The sequence below is a fragment of the Coregonus clupeaformis genome, chromosome 18, assembly GCF_020615455.1.
Source record: "Coregonus clupeaformis isolate EN_2021a chromosome 18, ASM2061545v1, whole genome shotgun sequence".
Taxonomy (NCBI): domain Eukaryota; kingdom Metazoa; phylum Chordata; class Actinopteri; order Salmoniformes; family Salmonidae; genus Coregonus; species Coregonus clupeaformis.
The window spans coordinates 3138415-3155259 of record NC_059209.1 but is presented as its reverse complement, the minus strand read 5'-3'; the positions used below and the strand labels follow the sequence as shown (position 1 = coordinate 3155259).

The following is a 16845-nucleotide window of genomic DNA, read 5'->3' as shown; positions in this document are numbered from 1 at the left end:
TCCGCCGATTCTGTTGCAAAATGTTTCTTAAACTGAAGCAAACGAAACAAAATGGAGATGGACCTACCGCCGAATTTGTCCAATAGAAACTCTCGTTTGCAACTGTTTGGATTAATGATTACCTCCTAGATCAGCTAGACCAGGGGTGTCAAACATACGGCCCGCGGGCCGGATCAGTCCCGCAAACTGGTTTAATCTGGCCCGCGAGATGATTAAAAAAAATCATTAAAAAAAGTTTTTTGTAAAGTATAAAAATGCGCTGCAATTTTTCAATAAAATAAACTGCTGTTCCAATTGCGTCCACTGGATGGCGCAATAGCAATTGTGTTAAGCAAGCAAACTGTTTATACCGGGGCAGAGCAAGTAGGTCAAGCACGTGCAGCCAATGAGCTACTTTGTTTTGCCCACGATATTTATTACGGCTTCTACTTTTAACATTATGTGCTTTGGCACCCTCATTGCCCCAATATGTCTCTGTCAAAAAAGAGAAAAGTGGACGCAGAGTGCAGAGTGTTCCAAGAAAAATGGTCATCCTATTTATTCACGGAATTGAATGGGAAAGCTGTATGTTTGGTGTGTTCAGAGCATGTTGCAGTGCTGAAAGAATATAACCTTCGTTCGCCACTATGTGAGTCTTCATGCCGACAAATATGACAACTTTCAAGGACAGCGGAGATGAGAGAAGGTGAATGAACTGTTGGCGGGTCTGAAGAAACAGCAGTCTGTGTTTACTCACAGCCGAGACATCAGTGACGCTGCAGTGAAAGCTAGCTACCTCATTGCTAATGAAATCGCAGTGGCTTCAAAACCATTTAGTGAGGGTGAATTTGTAAAAACATGCATGATGAAGGCAGCGGAGATTGTGTGCCCTGAAAAGCGGCAGGCTTTTGCAAATATCAGCCTGACAAGAAACACAGTTGCAGACAGGATTTCCGATCTTTCAGTGGATTTGGACAGCCAGTTGAAGCAAAAAGTAAAGTCATTTATTGCGTTTTCGGTTGCAATTGATGAAAGCACTGACATTACAGATGTTGCACAACTGGCCATTTTCATCCGCGGGAGTTGATGACACATTGACCGTCACCGAGGAGTTCGTGGAGTTGGTGCCGATGACAGATACAACGACAGCAGCTGATATTTTTACCGCACTCGTCGGGCGCGCTGGACAGGGTCGGAGTGGACTGGTCCCGCGCTGTCAGCCTGGCTACAGATGGTGCGCCCTCAATGATCGGGAAAAAAGCAGGCGTTGTGACAAAGTTCAAAGAGAAAGTGCAATCTGCAAATGGAGGACGTGATTTTTTGACTTTTCACTGTATTTTGCACCAGGAGGCTTTATGTTGCAAGTCATTAAAGATGGATAACGTCATGAAGGTGGTCATCCAAACTGTTAATTTCATCCGATCCAGAAGCCTGAATCACCGTCAGTTTGACAGCCTTCTCAGAGAGAAAGACCACATCTATGGCCTGCCATACCACACTGAGGTAAGATGGTTAAGCCGAGGTGCTGTGCTGAGGCGTTTCTTTGATTTACGAGAAGAAATTGAACAGTTCATGGAAGAAAAGGGCAAACCAGTGTTAGAATTTCATTCCGCAGAATGGATGCAGGACCTTGCATTTATGGTGGATGTTACAGAGCACCTGAATAACTTGAACAAACAGCTGCAAGGGCGCAACAAAGTTGTCACGCAGTATTATGACAGCATACGTTCTTTCAAGTTGAAGCTGTCATTGTGGGAGACGCAACTTGCCGGTGGTGATGCAGCTCACTTCCCCTGTCTGAAAAATGTGTGCGCGACCCAACATGTGGCAGACATGAAGCGGTTCAAAGATAAAATAACGGGACTGTTACGGGAGTTTGAGCAACGCTTTCAGATTTATGTTTATGTTTTTATGTTGATGTGCTATTGTTTTTAATTGATTTTATTTGTATATTTAACCTATTCTTGACTCTGTGGTTCTTGCACTTGTTTGGGGAACAGGATTTCATTATTTTTATCTACATTTCTGCCTGAGAAATGACACCCTGATATAGTTCTGTGATCTGTGAAACAGTTCTGTTAATCACTGAGGCATTGTGTGTTTGTGTGTTCTTTTTCTTTAGAATTTTCAAATAAACTTGACGTGTTTTATGATTAATAGTGATGTTGTGCTTGTACTATTTTGGACACACTGTCCTCAGGCTCCAGCTTTATGTTGTATGTTGATCGTATTAAAACAAAGAAAACAATCTGAAGTTGTTGTTTTTAAGTTATATATACCATGATTTTTCCGGTCCGGCCCACTTGGGAATAGATTTTCTTCCATGTGGCCCCTGAGCTAAAATGAGTTTGACACCCCTGAGCTAGACGCAGGCAAGAGTGTGCAAGGCAGTATTGAATGTGTCATTTCCATTCGTAGGTTGTAGCAACCTCATGATGGGTATCATGTAGTAGCCTAAACCTATCGATGTTACATTGAGCTGGGTGAATGGAATATGAATGACAGTCATCCAATATGCTTTAATAGAAATAAGGCCATACTTATTGGAAAACAAATATTGTCCTCCCTAATCTTAAACAGCACCGACCGCCACTGGTGTGCAGGTAGCGTACAGAGCCTTTGAAGTGATTTGTTTGACATTCAAATTCAAACATTATGACTGGTTCTGCTTACCGGGATGCCACATAAAAGGTAATACATTTTAAAAGTGAAAAGACATATCTTTACTAATTAGGCCCCTCCAGATAGGAAGTCCCGTACCGGCAAGAAATTAAATCTACTTTTCACCCCCTGGACACAGTATTTGGCAAATATTCGCAACTTGCTATGATGACAACCATTTTAGATTTCAGAGGGGTTGAAAAGATTAAAGGGCTAGATTCACATTGAGTTCAATTGACTGATGTTAATTCAATAACACTCACATGTCACTTGATGGGGTGGGCTTTGGCGAGGGACATGGAATATTGCCTTCCATGATGCCATTGAAACTACTGTTCCCTATGTTCTTAGCCAGCTGAGGAGAGAGAGCAGAAACGGTGGGATGAATGGAAACTGCCAAAGTTTAGTAGTTAAACATACCATATATAGTCCCTTGCAAAACTATTCAGACCCTTTGGATTTGTTAAATTGATGGAATTGTCATTTTTTGTCACCAATCTACACAAAATACTCTGTACTGTCAAAGTGGAAGATATATATTTTTTTAGATTAATAAAAATGAAATAACTAAAATATAGTCCTTGCATAAGTATTCAGCTCCCTGAGTCAATACATGTTAGAAACACCTTTGGCATCGATTACAGATGTGAGTCTTTCTGGGTAAGTCTATAAGAGCTTTGCACACCTGGATTGTACAATATTTGCCCATTATTCTTTTCAAAATTCATGAATCTCTGTCAAGATGGTGGGGATCATGGCTAGACAGCGATTTTCAAGTCTTGCCATAGATTTCCAAACAGATTTAAGTCAAAACTGTAACTTGGCCACTCAGGCACATTCACCGTCTTCTTGGTAAGCAACTCCAAAGTAGATTTGGCCTTGTGTTTTAGGTTATTGTCCTGCTGAAAGGTGAATTCTTCTCCCGGTCTCTGGTGTATGTGACGCGTACTGAGTATACGAAGAGGCAGGACGCAGACGCGGGAATTAACAAGGTCAAGGTTTACTTAACAAAGAGCACGAGAAATAACAAAGATAGAGTAAACGACACAAAGCTTAACAATCACACACAACATCATCCAGAACAGTCCAGGGCTAAATAGGGATGGTGATGAGATGATGAGGTGCAGGTGCGCTGGAGGTGATTAGGGTGCGTTGGGTTTCCATTCCGGTGTTGCCGAGGTGGTGCGCTCAGACCAGTGGCTCAATAGACCGGCGAATCAGAGCGCCGGAGGGGAGCAACGGGAGGAGACGTGACAGCGTAAAGCAGACTGAAGCAGGTTTTCCTCTAGGATTTTGCCCGTGCTTAGTTCTATTCCGTTTTTTTTTACCCTGAAAAACTCCCCAGTATTTGCTGATGACAAGCATACCCATACCATGATGCAGCCACGACCATGCTTGAAAATAAGGAGGCAGTTACTCAGTGATGCGTTGTGTTGGATTTGCCCCAAACATAAGGCTTTGTATTTAGGCCAAAAAGGTACTCCTTTGCTGTGTTTTCTTTTCTTCAGTATTACTTTAGTGCTTTGTTGCTTACAAGATGCATGTTTTGGATATTCTGTATATTTGTATTCTTCTTTTCACTCTATCATTTAGGTAATTATTGTGGAGTCACTACAATGTTGTTGATCAATCTTCAGTTTTCTCCCATCACAGCAATTGAACTCTGTAACTGTTTTAAAATCACCAATGGCCTCGTGGTAACATCCCTGAGCAGTTTCATTCCTGTCCTGCAGCTCAGTTCAGAAGGATGACTATCTTTGATGTGTCTGGGTGGTTTAATACATCATCCACAGCATAATTATTAAGTTTAACCATGCTTAAAGAGATATGCAATGTCTGATGTGTTATTGTTACCCATCTACCAATCACTGCCCTTCTTTATGAGGCTTTTGAAAAGCTCCCTGGTCTTTGTAGTTGAATCTGTGCTTTAAATGCAATACCTGACTGAGGGACCTTACAGACGTTGTATGTATGGGGGACAGAGGAAGGGTTAGTTATATAAAAATCATGTCAATCCCTATTATTTCACACAGAGTGAGTAACTTATTATGTGATGTGTTAAGCCAAATCTTACTCCTTAACTAATTTAGGCTTGCCTAAACAAATGGGCTGAATACCTATGGAACGACTATATATAAAAAATAAAGAAAATGTTTTACATTTTTTAAAGAAAACATTTCTTTCACTTTGAAATTACAGAGTATTTTGTGTAGATTGTTGACAAAAAAAATACAATTACATCTATTTGAATCCCACTTTGTAATACAAAATGTGAAGGAATCTAAGGGGTCTGAGTAGTTTTGCAAGGCATTGTAAATAAACTAAGATACAATCAAATTAAATGTTGACAGGGGAAATTGTCTTGGACAGTACTGCCGTATACAAAATAACACACCTGTACAAATAAATTAGGAACGAGATTAAGCAGTCCTAGACTAAAAATATGCAGTAATTCCATAGCGATAAATTAGTCTGAGTCATGGAAACTGACCCTTTACACATCCATCACATACATAACATATACATTCATTGCATAATGCCAATGTCAAACACATCATGCATCTCGTTGACAAGAAAGAAACAACTGAAAAGTAACAGTTGAACGCAACACATAAATACCCCAATTTCTTTATTTTTGATTATTTGATTAATTGGGATAAAAAAAAACGACTCCAAGCTACACTTGAATGTTTAAAACCTGATAGAAAGTACAGTACCTCATGAAGCTGTTTGAGAGAATGCCAAGAGTGTGCAAAGCTGTCATCAAGGCAAAGTGTGGCTATTTGAAGAATCTCAAATATAAAGTATATTTTGATTTGTTTAACACTTATTTGTATGCTACATGATTCCATATGTGTTATTTCATAGTTTTGATGTCTTCACTATTATTCTACAATGTAAAAAATAGTAAAAATAAAGAAAAACCCTTGAATGAGTATGTGTGTCCAAACTTTTGACTGGTAGTGTATGTAAAATTATAATGCATCTATATATTTTTTTAAAGAACTGCCCCTCTTTCCGGCCCTCAAATTTATTTTAATGAACAAATTGGTCCCCCAAAACATCTGTGTAGCCCTCCATTGAATTGTTTTATCCCAATGTGGCCCTGGAGCTTCAAGATGTGTCAGCATACCAATTTACACTGAGTGTACTAAACATTAAGAACACCTTCCTAATATTGAGTTGCAACCTCTTCTGCCCTCAGAACAGCCTCAATTCGGTGGGGCATGGTCTCTACAATGTGTCGAAAGCGCTCCACAGGGATGCTGGCCCATGTTGACTCCAATGCTTCCCACAGTTGTGTGAAGTTGGCTGGATGTCCTTTGGGTGGTGGACCATTCTTGATACACACAGGAAACTGTTGAGCATGAAAAACCCAGCAGCGTTGCAGTTCTACCTACTACCATACCCCGTTCAAAGGCACTTAAATATTTTGTCTTGCCCATTCACCCTCTGCACACACACAATTCATGTCTCAAGGCTTAAAAATCCTTCTTTAACCTGTTTCCTCCCCTTCATCTACACTGATTGAAGTGGATTTAACAAGTGACATCAATAAGGAATCATAGCTTTCACCTGGATTCACCTGGTGAGTCTATGTCATGGAAAGAGCAGGTGTTCATAATGTTTTGTACACTCAATGTATGTGTCAACATACCAAGAGTTCGGAGCTCCCCAGTTTGTCTAGCTCCATGGACTGGATGCGGGAGATGTGGACACCCATCTCCCTGTGGATCCCAGAGCATTCGATACACGTCAGGATGCCAAGATTGGTAGACAGCCATTTTGGCTCTGCAAAGAGACAACAGATGACAACATTAGTGTCTGGGACTGGTCGGGTATGCTTCCACCTTCAGCACACACTGTATGTGCATGGTATCGAATCCTGGTACCACAGCTATATACTGTACATTCCCCTCGCTCTATGACCCCTCTCATTCAATTCTATCGCTCTCTTTCTCAATAATACATAAAAAAATACAAACGAGGAAAGAGAAACAAAAAGACAACAGAAGTTGATGGCGCTTTAAACATCCAGACAACGAGAGGTCTGTCTGTCTGTCTGATTGATTGAGGTGCTGCTTATAAGGCACATCAGAGCCAAACAACAGTACTCAGACCAACATCAAAATAATCTCAATATACACAATCTGACAGCCCTATTACAACTCTGTCGTTTTTCAGGGTTATCAGATGTTGAATGAAACAGTCATTCATCAAAGCCAATGCATGCAGTTGCATGCTATGGACACAAGATGGCACAAGGATGCTCTCGGCTTAACACCAAGCCCTTGAAAACTGAATAAACATTGATTATGTTTACATGCACACTAATAATTCAATATTAAACTGATTATTGCAGTAGGCCGAGTATGGCATTAGTCATATAAACACCTTACTCTGTTTATCTTAATCGGCGTAAGGTCATAATCGAAGTAAGCATACGCTGATTAAAATGCCTGCATTTTTTGGCAATCTTTCAAATTATTAGGACATGTAAACAGCTTAATCGGAGTTCCAGCTGTGTATTTGATCTGCGCCATGTGCTAGCAGCGCAAGCCTCCCTCTTATGTGTGTGAAGTGAGTTCGGAAAAACTGAAAATATGCAGCTTAGAAATAGTTTTCACATACAAACTTTATATGTCCAAACTCATAATCAAATAGGCTTCCCAAAAATATCAAGTCGCTGTGGTACAATGTTTATTTTGGTTGGGGATTTTCTGCATTTATCAAAGTCCCATCAGGTAGCCTGATTTCAGATCAGGCTACCTGACTATTAGGGAAATCGTTCTTCTTGCAAAGCATGTAAACATTTTAATCAAACTATTATATTGATCTGAGTATTCACAATAATCGTATTGTGTGCATGTAAACGTACCCACTGAAGTAAATGGACACCACAAAAACAATCAAAGGTTTATGTAGGGGTTTAAGACACCATTACACTAGATAGAAATAAGAAACCAAATTGTTCAGCATTTGAAGAATAAATTCATTATGTCTACTGTTTTATCCATACTCATAAAACATTGTAATATGAAAGATGCTGGAAGCAGATAGCACCCTTTAAGTAAATGCATTTGAAAAGCCATACAAATATTGGTTGGTTGTTTAATGAGAACAAGGAGAAAGGGAGAAGTAAAAGAGAGAAGAACAAAAACGGGGAGAGAGAGAGCAAGAAGGAAAGAGAGGGGGTGCAGAGAGAAGGAATCGGGCAGATACACAAGGAATGAAAGAGGGGGAGAGAGGGAGAGGGGAAGAGGGTAGAACTGCATAATTATTAGCTGCGTTTACAGAATACACAAGTAGCCAGAGCATGGGATCTGCCCGGATACTAGTGATGTGGGAGAAGCCTCCCCCTGCACCTCACTGATTCAGAGGGGTTAAATGCGGAAGACACATTTCAGTTAAATGCATTCAGTTGTGCAACTGACTAGGTATCCCCTTCCCTTCATATTAAAACCTCTACAGGATCAATGTCCCGAAATGGGACAGTTGCAGCTCAATATGCGATATGTTTTATTTTTATTTTTTATTTCACCTTTATTTAACCAGGTAAGCCAGTTGAGAACAAGTTCTCATTTACAACTGCGACCTGGCCAAGCTAAAGCAAAGCAGTGCGATAAAAACAACAACACAGTTACATATGGGGTAAAACAAAACATAAAGTCAAAAATACAACAGAAAATATATATACAGTGTGTGCAAATGTAGCAAGTTATGGAGGTAAGGCAATAAATAGGCCATAGTGCAAAATAATTACAATTAGTATTAACACTGGAATGATAGATGTGCAAGAGATGATGGTGCAAATAGAGATACTGGTGTGCAAATTAGCAAAATAGGTAGTTGGGTGGGCTAATTTCAGATGGGCTGTGTACAGGTGCAGTGATCGGTAAGTTGCTCTGACAACTGATGCTTAAAGTTAGTGAGGGAGATAAGAGTCTCCAGCTTCAGAGATTTTTGCAGTTCGTTCCCGTCATTGGCAGCAGAGAACTGGAAGGAATGGCGGCCAAAGGAGGTGTTGGCTTTGGGGATGACCAGTGAGATATATCTGCTGGAGCGCATACTACGGGTGGGTGTTGCTATGGTGACCAATGAGCTAAGATAAGGCAGGGATTTGCCTAGCAGTGATTTATAGATGGCCTGGAGCCAGTGGGTTTGGCGACAAATATGTAGTGAGGACCAACCAACAAGAGCGTACAGGTCACAGTGGTGGGTAGTATATGGGGCTTTGGTGACAAAACGGATGGCACTGTGATAGACTACTACCAATTTGCTGAGTAGAGTGTTGGAGGCTATTTTGTAAATGACATCGCCGAAGTCAAGGATCGGTAGGATAGTCAGTTTTAAGAGGGCATGTTTGGCAGCATGAGTGAAGGAGGCTTTGTTGCGTAATAGGAAGCCGATTCTGGATTTAACTTTGGATTGGAGATGCTTAATATGAGTCTGGAAGGAGAGTTTACAGTCTTACCAGACACCTAGGTATTTGTAGTTGTCCACATACTCTAGGTCAGACCCGTCGAGAGTAGTGATTCTAGTCGGGTGGGCGGGTGCCGGCAGCGTTCGATTGAAGTGCATGCATTTAGTTTTACTTGTGTTTAAGAGCAATTGGAGGGTACGGAAGGAGTGTTGTATGGCATTGAAGCTCGTTTGGAGGTTTGTTAACACAGTGTCCAATGAAGGGCCAGACTATACAAAATGGTGTCGTCTGCGTAGAGGTGGATCTGAGAATCACCAGCAGCAAGAGCGACATCATTGATATACACAAAGAAAAGAGTCAGCCCAAGAATTGAACCCTGTGGCACCCCCATAGAGACTGCCATTGGTCCAGACAACAGGCCCTCCGATTTGACACATTGAACTCTATCTGAGAAGTAGTTGGTGAACCAGGCGAGGCAGTCATTTGAGAAACCAAGGCTATTTAGTCTGCCAATAAGAATGCGGTGGTTGACAGAGTCGAAAGCCTTGGCCAGGTCGATGAAGACGGCTGCACAGTACTGTATATTATTGATCGCGGTTATAATATCGTTTAGGACCTTAAGCGTGGCTGAGGTGCACCCATGACCAGCTCGGAAACCAGATTGCATAGCGGAGAAGGTACGGTGTGATTCGAAAGGGTCGGTGATCTGTTTGTTAACTTGACTTTCAAAAACTTTCGAAAGGCAGGGCAGGATGGATATAGGTCTGTAACAGTTTGGATCTAGAGTGTCACCCCCTTTGAAGAGGGGGATGACCGCGGCAGCTTTCCAATCTCTGGGGATCTCAGACGTTACGAAAGAGAGGTTGAACAGGCTAGTAATAGGGATATGTGACTAGATTGGCGCTGTAAATAACAGCCAACTTTCCGGGACATAGACATGTCTTATATCATCAGAAAGCTTAAATGATTTTTAATCTAACTGCAGTGTCAAATTTACAGTAGCTATTACAGCGAAAAAATACTATGCTATTGTTTGAGGATAGTGCACAACAACAAAACACTTTTATCTAGGCAACTGGTTTGATACATTCACCTCTGATGGTAAATAATGTATTTACATTCAGTAATCTTGCTCTGATTTGTCATCCTGAGGGTCCCAGAGATAAAATGTAGCATAGTTGTTTAATAAATTCCATTTTTATATCCTAACAAGATCCATGTTGTATACAGCGTTTTGCATGAATTCCGACTCTTTCAACTTGCAACAAAACAATTTATGAAATCTAATCGGCAAAACGTTCCTTAACCCGGTCAAGTTCAGTTTCTGTGCAATCCTCAGACACTCTAGAAGGCAACCAAACGTGTTACATCATTTTACATTACGTATTGGCTACACAACATGTCAATTAGCCAATGAAGGTCAGCCACTTGATTGACAGTGTCTTGGTCCAATGACCACCTATCGTTTTGAAACAACTACGTTCATTGGTGCGAAAAGTGCAAATCAATCCCAGAGCAACAGCAAAGGACCTTGTGAAGATGCTGGAGGAAACGGGTACAAAAGTATCTGTATCCACAGTAAAACGAGTCCTATATCGACATAAACTGAAAGGTCGCTCAGCAAGGAAGAAGCCACTGCTCCAAAACCGCCATAAAAAAGCCAGACTACGGTTTGCAACTGCACATGGGGACAAAGATCGTACTTTTTGGAGAAATGTCCTCTGGTCTGATGAAACAAAAATAGAACTGTTTGGCCATAATGACCATTGTTATGTTTGGAGGAAAAAGTGGGTGCTTGCAAGCCGAAGAACACCATCCCAACCTTGAAGCACGGGGGTGGCAGCATCATGCTGTGGGGGTGCTTTGCTGCAGGAAGGACTGGTGCACTTCACAAAGTAGATGGCATCATGAGGAAGGAAAATTATATGGATTTATTGAAGCAACATCTCAAGACATCAGTCAGGAAGTTAAAGCTTGGTCGCAAATGGGTCTTCCAAATGGACAATGACCCCAAGCATACTTCCAAAGTTTTGGCAAAATGGCTTAAGGACAACAAAGTCAAGGTATTGGAGTGGCCATCACAAAGCCCTGACCTCAATCCTATTGAAAGTTTGTGGGCAGAACTGAAAAAGCGTGTGCGAGCAAGGAGGCCTACAAACCTGACTCAGTTACACCAGCTCTGTCAGGAGGAATGGGCCAAAATTCACCCAACTTATTGTGGGAAGCTTGTGGAAGGCTACCCGAAACGTTTGACCCAAGTTAAACCATTTAAAGGCAATGCTACCAAATACTAATTGAGTGTATGTAAACTTCTGACCCACTGGGAATGTGATGAAAGAATTAAAAGCTGAAATAAAAGCTCTACTATTATTCTGACATTTCACATTCTTAAAATAAAGTTGTGATCCTAACTGACCTAAGACAGTGAATTTTTACTAAGATTAAATGTCAGGAATTGTGAAAAACTGAGTTTAAATGTATTTGACTAAGGTGTATGTAGACTTCCGACTTCAACTGTACATACATACACATGCATACATATATACATGCATATATACACATACTTATACATTTCCTTTTTAAAATATATATTTCCCTTTATTACTTTCCAACCCCACCTCCCCTTCCCTAATTGGAGTAAACTAGTGAACAACAATGCTTAGGCCTCTACTTCCAGCTTATACATACTATATAAATTTTATGGACACAGTCAATTTTACAATAATTATATTTTGCTTGTTTTTACTCCTGAACTTCCTCTACCCTCAACCTCTCCTATCATTTACATGATGTCCATCCGGTTTGCTTCTATATGGCATATCTTTCTAACTGTGCTCTTTCACAAAAGCTCTCAACCTATAACCTGTGGTCTTTGAGTGTCTTATTGCCTATTGGTCCACATATTTCATAATAGTGATTGTGTTCCCCATACTCTATATAATATATATGTTTATAGATATGTGTTGTATATTTGATGTATTGATGCAGGGCTCATCCGTAAAACTATTGATGCAGGGCTCACCCCCTGCTAAAATAAAGGTTCAATAAAATAAGTAATAGTAAACTTGAGTTCTAACTCAATTTTTTAAATCCTCAATAGTGGTAGAGATGACCTCTGGGAGACAACTCCAAAGAGACCACATTCAAGTCCTCCATCCCCCACTCATTCAAACATAGGAACTGGTTCCTCCAGTCTGAACCCTGCTGCTGTCTCTGGCTCCACACCCACCCCGGCCTGGCCATCTAGAGGTGTGAAGAGGCCAGCCGAGAAGCGGAGGAGGGCCAGTGAACCAGCGGCAACTACCACCGAGGGAGAGGACCGTTGGCACACTGTGCTTGAGGATGATGTGGAGCCACTTCCATCAACATTTAGACCGAAAATGCAGCCAGGACCTCAGCTGGACATGACTGGAAAGTACAGCCCCCTTCATCTTTGTGTGTAAACTTTAATTTTGTATTACCATAGCATTTTTGTATGTTCTTTATAGTTATGTACTTGAAAATGTATCAATTGACCAGTTCGGCCACTTGGGAGACTGACACCTGGGAGACTTCATACTAAATATTATGTAGCTCTCTCTTTCTTGAATGTATCATTCTGAAACTTTGCACACACACTGTTGCCCTGTTGTGGACTCCAGCTTCCTATCTCAATGTATTATCTTTCTTTTGCATTTCAAAAATGACACAACAAAAATAAAAATAGAAAATGCATGTTTTTTTGTTTGTTTTATCTTTTACCAGATCTATTGTGTTATATTCTCCTACATTAATTTCACATCTCCACAACCTTCAAAGTGTTTCCTTTCAAATAGTATCAAGAATATGCATATCCTTGCTTCAGGTCCTGAGCTACAGGCAGTTAGATTTGGGTATGTCATTTTAGGCGGGAATTGAGATGAAGGTTTTAACTACTGCAGTGGTTTTCAACCTGTGGTCCATGATTTTCTTCTTATGTTTTTTGTTGTTGTATTTTTTAAACTCCAGTCTGAACTCAAACAACTAAAACCAGATAGAACGTGTGTGGAAATTATAATGCACCTAAAAAATTAAAAATAAAATACCCTTGAAAACAATTGATTTCAAACAGTATTTTCAATATAAATAGCTAAGCAGCAAATATAGTGCATTTTGTTGATTTTGTGGTCTCAATCCAGTGAGCTTGCCAACATTCGTCATCAATAATATGATACTGAAAGAGCAGGACATTTGGTTCCCTTGTCATATAATTGCTACATTTAATATTAATACAGCAATAAATAGATTGCATTTTGGTGATATGTCCCCTGCGATTCAAATCATTGTCTTGCGATTGTTGGAGCAGGATAGGGTTCTCTGTAGGAACAGAGAAGCGGCCATGGGATGACATGACATGGTTACTAGTTATGGGACACATTATTCCATTTCTGTTAGTCACATGTCTGTGGAACTTGTTCAGTTTATATCTCAGTTGTTGAATCTTATGTTCATACAAATATTTACACATGTTAAGTTTGCTGAAAATAAACGCAGTTGACAGTGAGAGGACGTTTCTTTTTTTGCTGAGTTTAGTATGTAGTATACACTCATTACGTATGTAGTATACAGTATGTTAGTATGGGTATTCAAACACAGCTTGGGAATGTGAGTATGAAAATGTGTACGTACACTACCAGTCAAAGGTTTGGACACACCTACTCATTCAAGGGTTTTTCTTTATTTGTACTATTTTTTACATTGTAGAATAATAATGAAAACATCTAAACTATGAAATAACACATATGGAATCATAGTAACCAAAAAAGTGTTAAACAAATCAAAATATATGCTATATTTGAGATTCTACAAATAGCCAACCTTTGCCTTGATGACAGCTTTGCACACTGCCTGTTTGGGTAAGAAATGCAATGTATTTACGTGTAGAATTTATTCTCCGTCGTGTCTCTGTTGAAACCAATCACTCCTTCTATGGGGAAGGAGTTGATGGGTGTGAGGCTCTGATTGTCCACCAGAGGTCACAATGTCCTTCTTCTTTGTAGAGCTTCTCTGGTAGTGAAGTGTTTGTTAGGACAGACACTTCAGATGCACCAATGATTGTCTGAGATGGGATTGTCATTCCCAACTCGTGTCTTCAGTGAAAGTTGTAGACTACTTTACATGCCAGCTGCAGACTGGTAATGCTACGGTCTAGTGAGTTTCTTCTTCTTGTGTAGAGATTGAGAGTTTCAGAGTTTCTCACCATTTCAAACCTGTGGACTAACGTCTCACATTTCCTGGTCTTAGAGTGTCAACCATTTGTAACGTTCAGCTCCCGCTGCACATCGGCTGGTCTGTAGAGGTTCAACCATTTGTAACGTGAGCTCGCGTTTCATGTCGGCTGGTCTTTCTGGTCTAACCATTTTAAACGTGCAGTCGCCACTCTCACATTTTCTGTTCTTTCTGGTCTAACCATTTTAAGCCATGTAGCCACAGCTCCACGCTTCCTGGTCTAATGTTAATTTGTCTTTCAAGCCGTTATGCCCTGTTGGTAAAAGGGGCGTTCCTACTTGCTGACACGATCTCTGATGGTACTTGGGGCATGGCTAGTTACTGTGCAAAGGATATGATTAGAAGTTATCACTTATGACTCCTAATATCACATTCCTATCTTAACAAAAATAGTTTCATCCATTTTCATATCACATAGACAACGTTTTGGATGGAAACTTGACAGATAAAGGGGGTATCCTTCCTAAGTTACAGTATTTGGTTCATACAGTTTTTAATAACTTCACAAAATAATAAACAATATGACATGATTACTCTGTAGATCCCCACGGACTATTCTAAACATTCAGATGTTAGGAATATTGTTTGAGTGTTTACTTTTTGGACGTTTATAGTTTTGGTGGCAAAAGTATTCTGGAACAAAGACATTCCTTTACCAATACTGGGGAGCAAGGGAGAGATCCCCCTCCTCTCTAATATATGGCAGAGTGTTAAGGTGTCAAAACCAGCAAATTGGGAATGTGATAATTTGTCATACGGTGAATAGTTGGTCTGAATTTCCAGAATCCGAAATGTCTTAAACTGTTGGTTTGGTCTGTCCTCTCTCGAAGTTATGGCGATAGTGACTACAGATGGTATCTTGATGCATGGAAGGAAAACATCGACGAAAACAGTGTGAGCTTCACCCCCCTAATCGGCTGAATAAACAAATGCGTTCACTACTACCTTCTCCTTCACCACTTCTACCGTGAGACCTGAGTTCGAGCCAGTAACCTGTACACAAGCATCCAGTCGAAGCTATCAACTGCCTTTTCTCTCATGCCTTTTCTCTCAGGAGTGCGACATGAGTCCACGTGGAGTAAGCAGGGAGAGAGATCCCGTCCAAACTTCTCTCATTGTACTGGTGGGAAAATGGACAAGACATAATGGACTGTAAAGGACAGTGGCGGCTCAGGTGAGAGACATTATCAAGGGCCATCTACTTTGAACATGTGCCATTGGGAGGACGAACTGAAACACTATCTGAAGCAGAACATGAAGAAAAGCCAGAACAAGAGTGCCAGGAAGGAGGGGGGTGGTCAACTGTGCCTATAAATTGATTTAGGGTTGCCCTAAACTGTTTATTTGGGGTATCATGTTGATTTTGGAGGTCTACACACTGAGAAGCTTATTGTAATTTAGATTAAAATGCATTGAGATACCGATCTGTCATTAACATGCCACTTGCGACATTGTAAGACAGGGATAAACGGGGGCTGTAATGAGAAAAGCTAATACTGGTAATATGAGTAGTACAAATTGTCTATATATGGTCGTGAAGCACTAAGGACTGTCCTTCTAAATTTGGGTTGTATAACCATGATGGGGACATTGATAGTAGGGGTTTTGTTTTACCATGATATCAGAATTCTAAGGTTAAAGCGCATCAATACATATGGCTTTCTGGATGATACAGTACAATTGACTTGAGCATGTTTTAGTATGTTTATAACTATATAAGTGGACTAGCAGTAGTGACTAATGTGTTATAGGTTAGATGGAATGATTATGTGCAAATGAATTTGTAGCCGGAGGCTAAGTACATACGGGGCATGTATTTGAGACAGAATGTTTGCATAAGGGTGTTAGTTGCAGATTCTAGGAGAGATAGTGTTTTCATTTCAGACACTATTGTCAACTTTCAGTGAGGGGTTCGTTAAAGAAGGTACAACACTTGAAAGAATTGCCACAAATCCCTGTATACAGGAGGCCACCTTACCAGAAGGGAAGTTCGCTGTAGTAGTAGCATCACATCTCCTGCAGAGGGTGCCAAATGACAGGTGGCCATTGCTGTACATTTATACCCCATGGTGAGGGTAACTCGACTATTGTAGTGGAACATCTGAAAGAGCAGCAGTGATCTTGCAAACATACACCAACCGAAGCAATTGCCTTGTGTGTGGTGATGAAGCGTGTAACAATGTTTAATTCATATGTTCCTTCTGAGAATGAATTGCACTATGTGAAGGTTTGAAACTCAATGACAACAGAAGTCATTTACAATTGTAATGTATTAAGTGTAAGAAAGTCTTTCCTTTTCCCTCTTTCCAAATCATGTTAATGCTTGTTTGATGAAAAATGCTCGTAAGTAATTTTCTATTAGGTTGAGACTTAGTCTCAAAAGGGAGGAAATGTGGGAGAAAATTACAAAATGAGTCATGCTATCCCGTGTTTTACTATTTAGAGAATTGTCTCTTGTTATATACAATTTTTTCTAACCTGATACAAACTTGTCTTTGTGTGACTAAGATCCGTTTGGGTGCGACCGCAGCATG

The 16845-nt window shown here is 40.4% G+C and overlaps 1 protein-coding gene across 4 annotated transcripts in view; it reads right to left on the bottom strand.

Annotated features, from left to right (window-relative positions):
* The window catches only part of asap1a (ArfGAP with SH3 domain, ankyrin repeat and PH domain 1a), a 210372-nt gene that overhangs the window by 27219 nt on the left and 166308 nt on the right, over positions 1 to 16845 (bottom strand). For all 4 annotated transcript variants that reach the window (XM_045226714.1, XM_045226717.1, XM_045226716.1 and 1 more), the window contains 2 exons: positions 6299 to 6432; positions 2904 to 2995 (listed from right to left, as the gene is read on the bottom strand). In XM_045226714.1, the coding sequence (XP_045082649.1) occupies positions 2904 to 2995; positions 6299 to 6432 (226 nt within the window). The remainder of the gene's footprint in view (positions 1 to 2903; positions 2996 to 6298; positions 6433 to 16845) is intronic.